This window comes from Erinaceus europaeus, chromosome 12, assembly GCF_950295315.1.
Source record: "Erinaceus europaeus chromosome 12, mEriEur2.1, whole genome shotgun sequence".
NCBI classification, from domain to species: Eukaryota; Metazoa; Chordata; class Mammalia; order Eulipotyphla; family Erinaceidae; genus Erinaceus; species Erinaceus europaeus.
In genome coordinates this window covers 45,318,477-45,336,769 of record NC_080173.1, presented here as the reverse complement: position 1 = coordinate 45,336,769, position 18,293 = coordinate 45,318,477, and the positions used below count along the sequence as shown (strand labels likewise).

General features: G+C 42.2%; 1 protein-coding gene and 1 long non-coding RNA gene across 5 annotated transcripts in view; both read right to left on the bottom strand.

Moving 5' to 3' along the window:
* Window positions 1–18,293, bottom strand: part of LOC132541911 (uncharacterized) — a 307,257-nt gene that overhangs the window by 215,584 nt on the left and 73,380 nt on the right. The window lies entirely within an intron of this gene.
* MPP3 (MAGUK p55 scaffold protein 3) overlaps window positions 3,536–18,293 on the bottom strand; it is a 32,016-nt gene continuing 17,258 nt past the window's right edge. For 2 of the 4 annotated variants that reach the window (XM_060203417.1, XM_060203416.1), the window contains exons 15-20: window positions 18,087–18,251; window positions 17,922–18,002; window positions 16,158–16,251; window positions 15,834–15,942; window positions 13,050–13,172; window positions 3,536–4,162 (exon numbers count right to left, since the gene is read on the bottom strand). In XM_060203417.1, coding sequence (XP_060059400.1) covers window positions 3,986–4,162; window positions 13,050–13,172; window positions 15,834–15,942; window positions 16,158–16,251; window positions 17,922–18,002; window positions 18,087–18,251 — 749 coding nt within the window. In that variant the 3' untranslated portion in view covers window positions 3,536–3,985. Of the gene's footprint in view, window positions 4,163–13,049; window positions 13,173–15,833; window positions 15,943–16,157; window positions 16,252–17,921; window positions 18,003–18,086; window positions 18,252–18,293 lie in introns of those variants that run through there. The other 2 variants (XM_060203418.1, XM_060203419.1) reach the window with 2 other exon arrangements.

Here is an 18,293-nt window from a genome sequence, read left to right as displayed (position 1 = left end):
ACAGGTTCTTTTTTCAGGGCTTTTTACTTCATTTTTTTAAAGATCTGGTTGTTTACTATGAGAGAGAGACCAGAGTAGTACAGTGGCATATGGTAGTGATATGTGTTGAACCTGTGACTACTGTAGGTATTGAACATTTTAGTAACATAAGTTTGCTAGTTTTAAAAGATTTGTTTATCTATGAGAGAGAAATGGAGAGAAAGAAAGAGAGAGAAAGAAATAGAGCATTACTCTGGCATTCACAATGCCAGGGATTGAACTCGGGACTTCAAGCTTGAGAGTTTAGCATTTTATCAATTGTGCCACCTCTCAGGCAGGCTGCACTTTTCTGATTATTTGTTTTTTGTTTACGAGAGCACTTCTCTGGCTCATGGTGGTGACACAAAATGAATCGTGATCCTCAGGCTTTAAAATTTTTTTTTGTTGGGGGCCAGGCAGTGGTGCACCTGGTTGAGTGCATAGATTACCATTCACAAGGACCCAGCTTCAAGCCCCCATTCTCCACCTGCAGGAGGAAGCTTCATAAATGAAGCAGTGCTGCATTTGTCTCTTTCTTTACCCCCCATCCTCTCTCAATTTTTCTCTGTCGTAACAAATAAAAAAGAAAGTGAAAGAAAGAAAGCAAAACAAAAGGAAAACATGGCTACCAGGAGTGGTGGATTCATAGTACTGGCACCAAGCCCCAGCAATAGCCGTGACAAAAAAAAAAGTATTTTTGCCATCCCTTGTCCCTCTTCTGATTTTGAAGTACTATACAAATGATCCATGTCTCTAGGACCCCATTGATCTTCTCACAGATTTAGCAGCAGATCAACCACTGAAGACATAGCCTGTCTTAAAGGTAGGGAAGCTACTTTGATGGAAAGTAAAGCAATCGTCAGATTTTTGTTTTTTGTAATTTGATTTATTTATTTTCCCTTTTGTTGCCCTTTTTATTGTTGTTGTAGTTATTATTGTTGTTGTTACTGATGTTGTCGTTGGATAGGACAGAGAGAAATGGAGAGAGGAGGGGAAGACAGAGAGGGGGAGAGAAAGATAGACACCTGCAGACCTGCTTCACCGTCTGTGAAGCAATGCCCCTGCAGGGGGGGAGCCGGGGGCTCGAACCAGGATCCTCACGCCGGTCCTTGCGCTTCGCGCCACCTGCGCTTAACCCGCCACGCTACCGCCCGGCTCCCAAGCGTCAGATTTTTAACACCTTGCTTCATAAATTTACAGAGTGTTATTACCCTATCACCTAGCAATTGTGTGAAAATAATAAATAAGGAGAATATATCTATTGAGTAGTATGACAGGCCAATGGGGTTGGAGGGAGAGCTATTTATGGTGCTCAATACTCTGCTCCCACACTGGAGGAAAACTATTTCCAGGGACTTCTAGAAGGTGGTTAGGAAATCCACTGCGGTACTCCCTAAAGCACAGTTCAAGGGTAATTCTGACTAATCTGCTTTTTCACCTGAGATGACTTTAGATCCAGGCTTCCTAAAACAGACAACTTTGTATGTGTCATTCACACTCGGAGGAGCAGCTGCCCTCCCTGCCCTGGTTCTGTATAGAACAGCCCAAGACTCACCTTACTTGATAAAAATCTAGCATATACTCTGTAGGTGCAAAAAAAAATTTTCATCCTTTTGCTGGAACAGGCTGGATAATATGATGCTGTTAGGCAGATGCAGCAGGTTAGTGAACTGGAAAGTCACAAAGGTGGGGAGTCAGGCAGTAGCGCAGTGGATTAAGCACACATGGTGTGAAGCGCAAGGACCAACATAAGGATCCTGGTTCAAGCTCCCAGCTCCCCACCTGCAAGGGAGTCGCTTCACAGGTGGTGAAGCAGGTCTACAGGTGTCTATCTTTCTCTCCTCCTGTCTTCCCCTCCTCTCTCCATTTCTCTCTGTCCTATCTAACAACGACAACATCAATAACAACAACAATAAAAAAGCAAGGGCAACAAAAGGGAAAATAAATAAATTAAAAAAAAATTTTTTAAGTCACAAAGGTGTACAAAAGGGCAAAAAAAAAAAAAAAACCCTTTCTAAATGAGCAGCAAATCTTCTCCCTGGTGTTTCACACTTGTTCCTTTTTCTTCTAAGGAGAGAAAGAATTTGAAATATTGATGCACGTAAGCAGTCTCTGTTAAGTCTTAGTAGTTACAGTTACACTGCATCTTGCTGTCTAGTTATGAGCACATTCCTCACTTCCAAGTCATAGTCTTAATGAGTAGTCTCAGTTATGGGACCACAATAGAATGAGTCAATATCACAACAGTATTATGAATAATGGCCATCTCTAGTATTAGAGAGACAGGTTCAAGTAGTCTGGTAAAACTGCTTGTTAAGCTATATGAGCTTGGACATATTATTTAAACTTTCTAAGCCTTGTTTTTCTCATTTGTATAATGGGGATAAGAACCTTATAGCATGAGCTTGGTGTATCTGTCAAAGTGATGTATGTATATAAAGGCCTTAGCACAGATTCTGACAAAAAAAAAAAAAAAGACATGTTAACTACTGGAAACAAAAGAAATCCTTTGAGCAGCTAAAATATATCACAAATCCTGTGTGACATTAAAAAGACAGCTATTGTGGTCCGGGAGGTGGCACAGTGGATAAAGCATGGGACTCTCAAGCACGAGGTCCTGAGTTCAATCCCTGGCAGCACATGTACCAGAGTGATGTTTGGTTCTTTCTCTCTCTCCTCCCATCTTTCTCATTAATAAATAAATAAAATCTTAAAAACAAAAAGACAGCTATTAGGACCACACTCAAGATCTATATACTTGTAATAGTCAGAACTGATTTACCATGGCTTTAGGAATAGTTTTAACTGACAGAATATCTGATTTCTTCTACTCCAGCTTGACAGTAACCCGTGTAATCTGAAAGTAAGGACATGTGAGAACCAGAAAACAGTAAGAGGAGAAACAAATGATAGAACAAGTCAAACAATGCCAGGACTCAACTGTCAGAGCCTGAGGGCATTAAGAAAAAGACAAGCAGTCTTCTCAAGAACCCCTGAAAATGTCACTATGTCAAAATAAGACAGTAATTAGCAGAAATGGTGAGTGTGCCTTAGTCTTCAAAAAAAAAAAAGAGAAGAAAGAAAGAAGTAGGGCAGTGAATCAATTTCTTTGTTGTCAGGCAGTTACCACAAAAAATTAAAAAATCATTTTAGGGCACTGGAGATAGCATAATGGTTATGCAAAGAGACTCTGATGCCTGAGGCTCAAAGTCCCAGGTTTAATCCCCACCACCATAAACCAGAGCTGATTAGTGCATCAGTTAAAAAAAAAGAGAGTTGGGCGGTAGCGCAGCGGGTTAAGCCCATAAGCGCACATGGAAAAGCACAAGGAATGGCGGAAGGATCCTGGTTCAAGCCCCTGGCTCCCCACCTGCAGGGAAGTCGCCTCACAAGCAGTGAAGCAGGTCTGCAGGTATCTATCTTTCTCTCCCCCTTCTGTCTTCCCCTCCCCTCTCCCTTTCTCTCTGTCCTATCCAACAACGACAACATCAATAACAATAAAAACAAGGGCAACAAAAAGGGAATAAATAAATAATCAGTTATCAAGATGGGCACTTCAGTTACATGCAAAATCCCTTTGGGTAACACAAATCTACCCCCAACAGAACTGGATAAAGTGTGCAAATCAATGCTACATAAATTCACCACCACCACTACCACTCTCAAAAGATAGTGGCTACTTCACTTTGGTACAAAGAATCAGGATCACCTTGCCTCTAATACTTTTAATGAATAAAATGTGTTACTTTGTGACAAGCTCACTTTCAACTCACGTTGAAAGGCACAAGTGTAAAGCAACAGACAAAAATCTACAATAAACAAAGACTTCTCACTTATATACTCTTCTTGATGATGATGGAAAATTCTGCCTCTCCCTGTACTTGACAACCCTTGATGATAACATAGTGGATGGAGACTGGACTAAGTGGTGGTCTGGGCCCCCTCCAAGCCAAACTGTCTGGGAGAGTCACCTGACCCAGCTAACAGGTACCCAGTGAGTGTCCTTGTTCAGCTTGTCTAAGAGCACTCTGAGCTGGCTGTGTGCACCCTGGAGGTCCTCCTTCACCAGCACGGCGTCCACCAGGTGCCCATAGCACTCGTCTATGAAGGTGGCAGAGATGGCCATTTCCTGCTGCTCCTCATCCTGCAAGGGAAAGGGCAGTTATAAACAACCAAGTTGTTCTCCCCTCAAATAAGAAGCCTATAGTCTTTGTCTTGGGCAACTTCCCAGCCTTTCATTTTTAAGTAACGAATGAATAACTATGACCCATTAATAGTCAACAGAACACAAGAACAGTATAGGGACATAACTTATCAAAGTTCCAATAAAGTTAATGGATGGCAGACATAATCACTGGAGTTATTCATCATAGTACATCTTCTGAGGCCCTGTCAACAAACCAGGATATGAAGTTCTTTGAAGTGTGAAGTTCTACATTTGTGTGTCACATGCAGTTATCATGATTCCTGCCCCAAAATATTTCCAAAGAGAATACTATTGTATTCTTGACATTTTGATTAAATAACTATAGGAAATGCTATAAATATTAACCATGCAAAAATAAAGAAAGCACTTCTCAAATTAACAGAAAAAGGAGTTTAACTAAAATCTTCATGTCATTCTCTCATACCAGGTCAAACAGTAGCACAGAGGACAAAGCAAACTGATTTAAGAAAACACTGGGCTAATCTTGGTCAAATTTCTTTCTTTTTTTTTTTTTGTGCCTCCATGGTTATTGCTGGGGCTTGGTGCCTGCAGTACGAATCCACTGATCCTAGAGGCTGTCTTTTCCCTTTTGTTGCCCTTATTGTTATTATTATTGCTGCTGCTGCTGCTGTTGTTGGATAGGACAGAGAGAAACCGAGAGAGGAGGGGAAGACAGAGGGGGGCGAGAAAGATACATGCAGACCTGTTTCACCGTTTGTGAAGTGAAGCAAGGGGCAGGTGGAGAGCTGGGGACTTGAACCAGGATCCTTACATTGGTCCTTGTGCTTTGCACCATGTGTGCTTAACCTGCTGCACCACTGCCCAGCCCCCCAAATTTCCCATTTTCTATGACACCTGATTTCATTAATCAGATTGCTTTCCTAACACCCAGCACTAAACTACAGGCATCCAATGGTTTCCTCCTTGATGCAATCTGAAGAGTGCTTCTTTCTTCAAGGAATTTCTAATAAGTAGAACTTCATGTGGGTAGCTGACCTATAAACTCAGTTGTGTAAGGAAGGAAGGAAAGTGGCAGCAGTTCCACTCATCACAAAACAAAATCACTAGCATTCACCCATCTCCCTTTCTCTTTCCAGTCCTCTGTTGCTTTTTCTCCTCTGCTTCTAGGCACTCAGTGTTCTTATGCTGCCATAATGGGGAAGAGTTCTGTTATATCTACATTTCAAAATAGTCCCTCTTCCTCTGTCACAAAACCAGATTCCTACTTTAATGAGCACACCTGCAGTTTCAGGACATATCTAAAGGTTTAAGCAACAGGGCTGGCAAAATAGCTCACTTGGATAGTGTGCTTGCTGCTTTGCCATGTGTGACCCAGGTTTGAGCCCAGCCCCACTGGACTGAAGGAAACTTCAGTGTTCAGTGGTCTCTTAGACTCTCTCCTTCTGCCTCTATGTAAAATAATTACTATTATTAATATAAACAAAGGTCTAAGAAAATTTTTTCTCTCTTTTTTTTGGCCACCAAGGCTACTGCTAAGACTCAGTGCCAGCACTATGAATCCAGCACTCCTGGCTGCCATTCTTTCCCTTTATTTTATTCCCCCATTTTATTTGAAAGGACAGACTAATTAAAAAGGAGGGAAATATTCACTATCACAGCAAAATCAATAAAATATCTAGGAATAAAACTGACCAAAGAAGCGGAAGACTTGTATACTGAAAACTATGAGTCACTATACAAAGAAACAGAAGATGATACAGGGAGTTGGGTGGTAGCGCAGCGGGTTAAGCGCAGGTGGCACAAAGCACAAGGACCGATGTAAGGATCCCAGTTTGAGCCCCCAGCTCCCCACCTGCAGGAGAGTCGCTTCACAGGCAGTGAAGCAGGTCTGCAGGTGTCTATCTTTCTCTCCCCCTCTCTATCTTCCCCTCCTCTCTCCATTTCTCTCTGTCCTATCCAATAATAACTATAAGGGCAACAAAAGGAAATAAATAAATATTAAAAATAATAAAAATGTTTTATAAAAAAAAAGATGATACAAAGAAATAGAAAGATATTCCATGCTCATGGATTGGAAGAATTAATATCATCAAAATGTGATACACATCAAAGTCCTACCAAGTTTCTTTAATAGAACACAAATTACAATAATTTATCTGGAACCAGGAAACACCTAGGATCACCAAAACAATATTAAGGAAAAGAAGCAGAAATGGAGGCATCACACTACCAGATCTCAAACTATAATTATAAGGCCATCATAATCAAAACAGCCTAGTACTGGAACAAAAATAAGCACACAGACTGGTGGAACAGAATCGAAAGCCCTGAACTAAGCCCCCACACTTAGCGGACATCTAATTTTTTATAAAGAGGCCCAAATTATTAAATGGAGGAAGGAGGCTCTCTTCAATAAAAGGTGCTGGGAAAACTGGGTGAAAACATGCAGAAGAATGAAAATGAACCACTTTATCTCACCAGAAACAAAAGTCAACTCCAAATGGATCAAGGATCTGGATGTTAAACCAGAAACTATCAAATACTTAGAGGAAAATATTGGTGCAACACTTTCCCACCTAAACCTCAAGGACAACTTTGATAATACAAACCCAATTAGAGGGAAAACAAATCAGTGGGACTACATCAAATTGAAAAGCTTCTGCACAGCAAAATAAATCATCAAACAAAGAAACCGCTCACAGAATGGGAGAAGATCTTCACATGCCACACATCAGACAAAAGGCCAATAACCAAAATACATAAAGAGCTCACCAAACAGCAACAAAAAAGCAAATAACCCCATCCAAAAATGGGCAGAAAATATGAACAGAATTTTCACTACAAAAGAGATCCAAAAGGCCAACAAACATATGAATAATTGCTCCAGTTCATTGCTTGTCAGAGAAATGCAAAGAAAGACAACAATGAAATACCACCTCACTCCTGTAAGAATGGCATAGATCAAAAAGGACAGCAGCAACAACCGCTAGAGAGGCTGTGGGTAAAAAGGAACCTTCCTGCACTGCTGGTGGGAATGGAAACTGGTCCAGCCTCTGTGGAGAGCAGTCTGGAGAACCCTCAGGAGGCTAGAAATCAACCTTCCATATGACTCAGTAATTCCTCTCCTAGGGATATATCCTAAGGACTCCATAACACCCAATCAAAAAGATATGTGTACACCTATGTTCATAACAGCACAATTGCTAATAGCTAAAACCTGGAAGCAAACTGGGTGCACAACATATCAATGGCTGAGAAAGCTGTGATATACATACACAAAGGAATGCTATGCAGCTATTAAGAATAATAAGCCCACCTTCTCTGACCCATCTTGGATGGAGCTAGAAGGAATTATGTTAAGTGAAAACTCTGAAAGACAAAGATGAGTACGGAATGATCCTACTCATAAACAGAAGTTGAGAAAAAAAAACAGAAAGGGAAACAGCAGAATCTGACTGAGTTTGGAGTATGGCACCAAAGTAAAAATCTCTGGGTAGAGGGTGAGGGTAGAAGTTCAGCTTCACAGATTGGGGGTGGGGGGGGAGAGACAGACCTTTGGTGGTGGGAATGGTGTTAATATATACTCCTACTAACTTACAGTCTCATAAATCACTATTAATATGAGAGGGGAAAATGGATTGAATGTCTCAAACTTTTTGATGCATAGACCATAGCTCTGAGTATCTATTCCTACAATCTAAGCACTTAAAGACTTGAAATTAGTGATCAGATCGAATTTTAACAGTGGGCTCAAATTGTTAATACATTTATAATAATGACTTATTCTATGAAATATTAAATCACCTATAAGCTTAGACCAGGAAGAACAGAAGCAACTGGTGGTGTCACTTTATAGATACAGCTATATGTAAATAGCATAAAAGGACATAAATTATGATGAGATCTTGTATGATACAGCAAATCCTAACAATAGGATTTTCAAAGTTAACCCAATTGCCAAATAATTTGGTTATAGCAGTAACTATCTACTAATTTCTTAAACCCTAAGACAGCAGGAACCTTCCCCTTTCTCTATAAAGCCCATACATCTCCCAGTCTTGGAACATCGGGGGTGGGGGCTCACTTTCCTGTATGCTTCTCTCAGTTCATCCCAACTGATTACTGCATCTGCTGATTCCATTGTAATCAGTGCAACCAGTACCACCTTGGCATGCTTCGCTTTGGACTATGTCCAGAGACGTCAAGCATGAAATGTTAACCCTCCAGCTTCATTACTTGGGTGAGACCTTTCCTAGCTCATAGGACTCCTTAATTCCATTTCATGTAGTACACTTCCTAACAAAGCCTCTAAACCTAAATATAGGCTGGGGCCCATGAGATAAGGTATATAATATATACACATGTATGCATAAGTTAGGGGAAAATATATACCTTAAAGCAAAAGTGCACAATAGTTTGCAGTGACCCAATAAGCACAGCAAGCAAGTAGAAAGACCTAAAAAAGACACCATGAAGTACCTAATGAAAAGTTTCTGGGCAGTCTGGGAGCTGGTGCAGTGGATAAAACGTTGTTCTCTTAAGCATGAGGTCCTGAGTTCAATCCCCAGCAGCACATGTACCAGAGTGATGTCTGGCTCTTTCTCTCTCTCCTATCCCTCTCCTTAATAAATAAATAAAATAAATTAAAAAATCATTTCTGGGAATCAGGCAGTAGCGCAGCAGGCTAAGTGCATGTGGCGCAAAGCACAAGGACCAGCGGAAGGATCCCAGTTCAAGCCCCCAGCTCCCCACCTGCAGGGGAGTCACTTCACAGGCGGTGAAACAGGTCTGCAGGTGTCTGTCTATCTCTCCCGCTCTCTGTCTTCCCCTCCTCTCTCCATTTCTCTCTATCCTATCTAACAATGACAACATCAGTAACAACAACAATAACTACAACAATGAAAAATAATGGCAACAAAAGAGAAAATAAATATAAAAAAATTTTTTTTAAAGTTTCTACTTAGACCAAAATTACCCTCCTCACCTACTTCCTATTTCACTTCCCTCAATCACTCCAAAGCTAACCTTGTCAGATAAAGTAAGGACTACAAAAACTGGATAAGGGTAAGAGACCAGCATACTTTAATGACTTTAATGACTCTTTGGTTACTACCAGCTCACCCTATCACCTGGGGCACTAGTCAGTAAGTCCTGGGGTTTTCACACAGACATGATGGGCCTAGACCTCTAATAGATCCCTCTCTCCACTGTCACTGGTCACCTCCATCAGGAACAAAATAATGGACCCCTTTGTGGGCCTCCATAGGACCTTGCCCTCAAAGTGGATCAACAATGGTAGGGAATGTTCCATTCTCTTAAGGAAGGTCGGGCAACATACTCTACCACTTGAGGAAGATGTGTCTTGAAGTTAGTGCAGCCTGGAATGTTCCTAGCCATGACCACAGAATGCGAGCTCAGACCTACAGGGACGACGAGTATGGGCCCCAGATCAAATTGATGAGATTTACAGTTAACAGTATTTTAGATACTTTTCCCCATATTGGGGAGCTATTCTCTTCCCTGATCCAGCTTTCTAGTCCTTTTCCCAACTATGACACCATCTCCCCAGACAATAACTTGGGTTCACCTGCTTATTAGCTGTCATACTCAGGCAAAAACTAGTAAAGTCATGGCCCCTTGGAATATACCTAAAATAGACCTACTAGCTTTTTCCAAAATAGAGACTACAAATATTCATCTGCAATATTCTTGCCTTTAGGTTCATGATTAATCAACAATTTGTTTGGCTTTATAGCTTAACTCTTTTTCAGCCACCAGGCTCCAGATGCTAACTAACATGATGTCAACCTGACTTTCCTGGTCAGAGGACCCCGTCAATCAGTCCTGGAACCCCATCTCCCCAGGGCCCCACCCCACTAAGGAAAGAGAGAGAGAGGTTAGGAGTATGGATCGATCTGTCAACGCCCATGTTCAGTGGGGAAGCAATTACAGAAGCCAGATCTTCCACCTTCTGTACCCCAAAATGACCCTGGGTCCACAGTCCCAGAGGGATAAAGAACAGGAAAGCTTTCAAAAGAGGGGATAGGATATGGCGCTCTGGTGGTGGTAACTGTACCCCTCTTATCCTATGGTCTTGTCAATGTCTATTTTATAAATAAAAAATATTTTAAAAGGGAGGGAGGGAGACAGAGAGGAAGAAAGAGATAGACACCTTCAGACTTGCTGCAGGTTGGGAGCAGGGGGTTGAACCTGGGTCCTTAGGTGTGGCAACATGTGCACTCAACCAGACATGCCACTGCTTGGCCACTTAAGAGACAGTATTTTTGCATGCTACCACAGAGACAGCTTAGGACTAAAAGAAGGGTGGGGTCATTCCTCTTTAGTTTTTTCCAGCAGGAAGGGAAAAGCTACATTATGTTTGGAGGAGTCTCCCAATTTTATATTCTACAGGGCTTCACTCATATATTATTACAGGGCTTCACTCATATCCAAATGCTTCCTGCAGTGCTGTCCCTGGGTCTCCAATCTCTCCCCACACCCTTGTACATACATCCTGTACTGGAAGCATTTAGTCATACACAAATTACAGAAGTTAGTGTTTTGTTTGCTTGTTTGCTTTTTTTTTTTTCCATCACATACCTCAATCTTCCTAATATTTTCTTCTTAAAAGAATTCAAATTTCCAATGGAGTTAAATGTCATTGAAAAAAAAAAAAAACATGGAAAGCGTATGGACCGGCATTAGGATCCTGGTTTGAGCCTCCAGCTCCCCACCTTCAGGGGTTTCACAGGCAGTGAAGCAGGTCTGCAGGTGTCTGTCTTTCTCTCCCCCTGTCTTCCCCTCCTCTCTCCATTTCTCTCCGTCCTATCCAACAACAATGACAACAATAACAACAATAATAACAATGATAAACAAGAAGGGCAACAAAAGAAAAAATAAAGTAAAAGTCTTAATACATGAAGGAAACAAAAAACATTACACTAACATGAAAGGAGGCCACATGCAGTATATGAAGTAATATTAATAAACACAGCATGTATTCTTACAGTCATAACCTTGTGATATAATCTGACAATCACAAATTTGAAAAATGGGAAAAAATAAAAATAAAGCAAATCTGTGGTTACCTGAGGTTAGAAAGGAATTGTGGGGAGGGATATTAATGGACTCAGGGCTTCTTTGGGGGTAGGGAGGATCAGGGCTGTACAACATTGTGAATGTACTACTTCAAATGGATGAATTATGTGAGATATACATATATATATAATTTTTTTTTCTCCAGTTGGTTATCACTGAAGCTCAGTGCCTGCACAACTCCAGTACTTCCTGGCAACTTCTTTTTTTTTTTTTTAAATAAGCATGATTGAGAGACAGAGAGGAGACACCTGCACCAGATTTCCACCACACATGAAACATCCCCCTTACAGGTGAGGATGGGGGGCTTGATCAAGGTCCTTGTACATAGTAATGGCTCTATCCAATGAGCCACCACCTGGCCCCATGATGTATAAATTTTATCTCAATAAAGCTGTTAACCACCCCCAAAAGAGTAAAATAGAAAACAGAACTAGTCATGATCCCACTCACTATATGTTTTCAGTATTTTAATTATTTTGTGACAAAAAAAATTAGAATCACATATTTTCAGATTTATTTTCATTTAGCAAAATCACATTTGTCTATGTCATCAAGTAGGCCTCAAACATATGACTTTAGACTGTGTAATATTCTATTCCATCTTGTGGATATTGTATAATATTGGACTGAGTCTGCCTGTTGGCAATTTAGGGTGCTTCTAATTTGGGGGGGATTCTCATTATCCTCACCATGATGAACGTTCTATGTGTTTCTAAGAGGTTCTAGACTCAAGCTGTCTCCTTAGAGTCTCAAAAAAGGAAAACTTCTAATGTTTCTCTCCAGTTGTTACTTAGTCACTCCATAGGTGTGGACAATTATAAACAGAATTAGCAGGAACTAGGACTACATTCTGGGGAGGATCCAAGAGGGCCTCCCTCACATGGATCTATATTGCTATATTGGACAGCAAGCAAAGTCAGTGATGGAATTGGGTTGCTTCTGACTCCCCCATAACAACTGTCAGCAGGGTCTAACTGACCCTGTTAAAAATCAGAAGAAATGAGTCACCAAGCCTACATATCCTGGGAAAACTGTGACAGATACTTAGTTTTAAGTATGGCTCCTGACACAGACTGGACTGAACAAGTTATCTATGGCAAACTAAGGGCGTCGGGTGGTGGCACACCACGTTAAGTGCACATACTACCATGCACAAGGATCAGGGTTTGAGCCCTGCTCCCACCTGCAGGAGGGACACTTCATGAGTGGTGAAGCAGGTCTGCAGGTGTCTATCTTTCTCTCTCCTTCTTGATCTCCTCTCCCCTCTCAATTCCTGTCTTGTCAAAACAAGAAAGGAAACACACACACACACACACACACACACACACACACATTGAGTTATCCATGAATTTTAGAAGCAGATTCATTCACTGATGGTCCAATCTCATTTGAAGGCTTGATAAATGTTAAATGAACTTGTTAGCTGACATTTCAATTTGTACATACATGGGTTTGGCTTACAAATTTGATATATTAATGTGTTTTGTCACACTCAGATCAGTTCCCTGACAGGTCAATCACTTAATCTCCAGAAAGGTGCTTGTGTGAGGTGATACAGGATGGCAAGGTCAGGTAAAGTCAGCATGACTGGATCAGGAGGCACTTCTGACTGTATCTCTCTAATCTTCTGGCCACAGGACCAGTTAAGTCATCCCAATAGGTAAAATGGAAAGACAGTCTAGTGTAAATGGTATGAATATTCGTATGCTGCTATAATAGGACTTTTCAGGCCATCATAAAAAGAAATGATAAACTTGAAACTTACAAGTGGCATTGCTGTGTCCCCACAAGCTGGGGACATGGGTGGTGTCTTCCTTATGTCCTGAATTGCAGGCTTTACAAATATAATATAGGGTTTGAACTCTGAGGTTCTCAGCTGTTTCAGTGCCTAGAAAGAAAAAATTAGAAGTATTATATACTTTTTAAACATTTTATGGTAAAATATATTTTCTGAATGTTCACTAATGGTTTGTTTCAACACAAAATTTTAGTGGCAAAAATCTGTTGGTTTTTTTTTTTGCTTTGTTTTGTTTTGTTTTGTTTTGTTTTTCTACCAGAGTACCGCTCAGCTTTGGTTTATGATGGTGCAGGGGATTGAACCTTGAAGCCTCAGACATGAAAGTCTCTTTGCATAACCATTATGCTATCTACCCCACCCATATGGCAAAAAATTTGATGACATTTGTCAAGTGATAATGAACTTCAACTGAACAGACCAACTGTCATTTCTTGTTTTCTTCAACTTCGACTCAGCTGAGGCCTGCCTCAAGCTTTAATTAACCATCTCGTGTCCTCCTCCAGCTATCCATTCCTGATGGAAGAGCTGGCAGGATTCAAATGTCATCAATGTGGATGACACTAGTACAAAGTACGTGTTATCACCAGCCTCCTTATGATGAAAGAAGGAAAAGTTTGCTAAGCAAAAGACTAAGATCACTTGAAACAAAATGCAATGAATGACTAGAGGGTTTTCAATAAGCAATTTTTTCTGTCTTCATTTTATCTGTAACATAACAGCTTCTGTTTGGAAATAATGGTATTAAACATTTAACTGGAGACCAGGTAGTGGTACACCTGGTTAAGCACATACATTACAGTGTGCAAGGACCCAGGTTCAAACCCCTGGTCCCCACTTGCAGGGGGAAAGCTTCACAAGTGGTGAAGCAGGGCTGCAGGTGTTGTCTCTCTCCCTCTCTATCTGCCCTCCCCTCCCAATTTCTGTCTCTATTCAATAATAAATAAAGGGGCCAGGCGGTGGTTCACCAGTTTAAGCACACATAGTACAAAGCACCAGGACCCTCACAATGATCCTGGTTCGAGCCCCCAGGTCTTCACCTACAGGAGGGTTGCTTCACAGGTGGTAAAGCAGGTCTGCAGGTATCTATCTTTCTATCTCACTCTGTATCTTCTACCCCTTTCTCAATTTCTCCCTGTCCTATTAAAAAAAAAAAAAAAAAAAAAAAAGGACACCAGAAGCAGTGGATTTGTAGTGCCAGACCCAAGCCCAGCAATAACCCTGAAGGCAAAAATAATAATAGTAATAATAATAAAGCATTTAAAAATAATAAAATAAAAATTAAACCTTTATGTGTGCCATCTGCAACCAAAAAAAAAAAATCATCTAAGTCATCTTAAATCAAATTCGACATAAAGACTTTTAATTTTATTACCTATTCCTAATAAGCCCAAATTAGTGAGTTTCCCTTCACAGATATAATGTGCTGTTTGGAACATGCTTCAAGGAAACTTTTATAAAATAAAGCTTATGGCTTATACATTATAACCAGAGGTCTGTTTTCTATAGAGAAAAAAACTCCCCAGATTGAGTTCAAAGCTTAGAAGTCTTTCTCAAAGATGGGGCTAAAAAGATGGCTAAGCCCCTGTCAAGCACACAGTGTGAAGTGTGTGCAGAACTAGAAATATTTTTGAAGTACTTCACAAGGTCATGTCTCCTGCCATTTCTCCCTTTCAAACTAGACTTCTGGCAACCTCCCTCCACAATCCCTTAAGCCAAGGATTTCGCTTGGTCTCGACAGGGAGAGGGTGGCCTGATGCCAAGAGCTGAGCCCCAGCTCCCACCTTTTCACTTCTAACTCTGTCATGTCATAATTGGCCTGTCAGTACTACAAATCATTCTGCCGCATGATTTACTAGAGGCACAGCTACTACCCTGGGTCTATGGGCCACCAAGAAGGTCCACAAGCTCTCCTCAATGTTTGTATATAGAGGTACACATGTGGGAGAAATTCATACCCAGTATTCTGAACTAGAAATTCCTTCTGAGTGAGGTAAATATTGTGTAAAACAAACAGCCCACCATGTGGTGGGAAGGTGGCTCAGTGAGTGAAGTGCTACACTTGCATGGGTGAGGCTCACAGGTTTGATCCCTGGCACTACATATAATGGAGCAATGGTCTAGTCTCTCTCGTAAAAAATGAATTAATTTTTATTAAAATAAAAAGTAAAAGAAATTAATTTTAACTGGGAGAAATGGCATAAGGGTTATGAAAAAAAACTCTCCTGCTTGAGGCTCCAATGTTCTAGGTTCAATCCCCATGTCACTATAAACCAGAGCTGAGCAGTGCTCTAGTAAAAAAATAAATTCAACTTATTATTTTTATTTTTTTTTCCTCCTCCAGGGTTATTGCTGGGCTCGGTGCCTGCACCATGAATCCATCACTTCTAGAGGCCATTTTTTCCCCCCTTTTGTTGCCCTTGTTGTAGCTTCGTTGTGGTTATTATTATTGCCCTTGTTGACGCAATTCGTTGTTGGATAGGACAGAGAGAAATGGAGAGAGGAGGGGAAGACAGAGAAGGGGAGAGAAAGATAGACACCTGCAGACCTGCTTCACCGCCTGTGAAGCGACTTCCCTGCAGGTGGGGAGCCGGGGGCTCGAACCGGGATCCTTACGCCGGTCCCTGCGCTTTGCGCCACATGCGCTTAACCCACTGCGCCACCGCCCGACCCCTCAACTTATTTTTTTTAATGCACAGTAATCCACTGGTTTCTAAATTCTGCTAACAGGAAAGGCCCAATGCAGGAACTCACATCGGGTTCAACATCCACCAAACAAACTTTGTTTTTGGCCATCTCAGCCCGAATGGCCTGCAGGCTGGTTCCATACAGATTTTCCTTATGTTCACCATGCTCCAGGAACCTGAAACACCACCCAAGAGAAGACATTTAGTTCCCAAGTTCACCTAAATAAGCACAGAAAGGTGCATGCACTCCCCACCACTATTTTTCTCCTACTGTCCCCATGCTTCCTAGAAGCTTCCAGGAGATCAAGCAAGAGACCAGACAGGTGCAAAGAGACACACACACACACACACAGCTGCAAGGAGGTACAGCTGGCCCATCATGCACACGTACTTGTTGTGATGTAAATCGGCCTCAAAGGCTTGCTTAGAGACAAAGTGATATTCTACCCCCTCTTTCTCATGGCTCTTTCGGGGCCTGGTGGTATCTTTCAAAGACAAAAGGGGAAGAAAGTCAAGGCAAAGAGATGTCACCATGCACTGATCAAGGACAGGAGGTAACCTTTCAGGAGCTGATGTCTATAAAGCAACCACTTCTCAGGTAAGTATCCTCAAACGTCAGACACTTGCAGACTGTGATGGAAACCAGAGGAAGCCTCTGCTTTGCATGCTGGGGGCATGAGAGGCACAGAACAGTAAAGCACAGGACCCTCCATGGAGTCCCACCATAGGCAGGTAAGCCTGCACAGAGCCAGGGTCAGAGCCCCCTCTGTCTCGTGTCAAGTACATATCCTGCACTACTCTGCAAATTGCCTCACTGGTGCTGTGCTTTTAAAGACATACAGAAGGGATCCCTAAGCTTTTTTTAAAAAAATTTTTTTTGTATTATCTTTATTTATTGGATAGAGACAGAAGTTGAGAGGGGAGGGGGTGGTAGGGAGAGAGACAGAGGTAGATACCTACAACACTGACTCACCACTTGCAAAGCTTTCCCCCTGCAGGTGGGGACCAGATGTTCAAACCCAGGTTCTTGTGCATTGTTAACATGTGCACTCAATCAGGTGTACTACACCCAGCCTGGTGTCCACAGCCTTTTAAAAATTTATTTCTATTTTTGCCTCCAAAGTTATCTCTGGGGCTCGGTGCCTGCACCACATATCCACTGCTCCTGGAGGCTTTTTTCCCCAATTTTGTTGCCCTTGTTGTTGGACAGGACAGAGAGAAATCAAGAGAGATGGGGAAGACAGAGGGGAAGAAGGATAGACACCTACAGACCTGCTTCACTGCTTGTGAAGCAACCCCCCCCCCCCCCCGCAGGTGGGGAGACAAGGGCTTGAACAAGGACACTTATGCCGGTCCCCATGTTTCGCACCATGTGCGCTTAAACTGCTGCGCTACCACCCAACTCCCAGCCCCCTAGGCTTTGATTTCCTAATTGCCTTTTTTTTTTTTTTTGAGAGTAAAGGGAATACAAATGACCCCACTGTGTGCTTTTAATTCTTTTGATTATTCATGCTCACTTTTCTGGCCATACCATTCATTCACTTTACACCTTTTTTCACCTACTGATTACATGCTCTACACTCTAGATAAGTAGAAAGGCCCAGTGGTGTACGCATTCTCTTCCTCCTCTTATTCAAAAGTTGGACCTCCTGACTACTTGATATCAGCACTCCTGGCTTTCTCTAGGCTCAGAGTGACTCCAGATACCAAGGGGCACCTGAGCTACCTGCGCAGCTGACCGGCTCTGCCTACCTGACCACTTACCCAAGCACCAATCAGTGATCAGGGAAGAAGTCACTGACAGGAAGCTGGCACAGCCCCGAGTTCAGCTGAGGTTGCGTACAATGTGCTCTGGACTCACCCCCCAAACCAGAAAATAAACAGGAAAGTGGTCCTCCAATTTCTACTCCAGAGGGTCCGAGTGGACCACTGAGAACAAGTCTTTTTCTATCATGCCTAGGTCTCATGATCTGCGTAATGGAGACCATGCCTAGTGGTCTCTCAGACCCAAATAAAGATTAGGATAGACAGATTTCCACGAAGTATGTACACAAGTGTACACAAGTATACATACACACACACACACACACACACACACACGCACGCACGCACACACACATACACACGCACGCACACACACCACAGTCCCTCTTACGTGGAACAGCAACACCAAAGTGTTGAGGGTCCTCTGCCACCACTTTCTGCTTCAGCTCATGTAGTCGAGCTCCCAGAGATCCTGAGAAACAGAGGGAAGTCTGAAAAGCATCCCAGCTGAGCTCCCTCCTCCTCCCTCCAGGAAGGTGACCAGCCCATCACCTACCAATCAGAACCACCAGGCGTGGCCGATCGCCAGGCTGATGCTGGTACCTGGTAACTTCCTCGTAGGTCAGCAGCTCTGGAGATTCTGCCCCTGTAGGCATCTTTCCTTCCTGAGGGATGCCCGGTCTCTCCCTCCTACCCAGCCGGAAACTCCTTCGAAGACCAGCTGGGGGCAGCAAGTGGGGGGGGGGGGGGGGGAACCATGGCC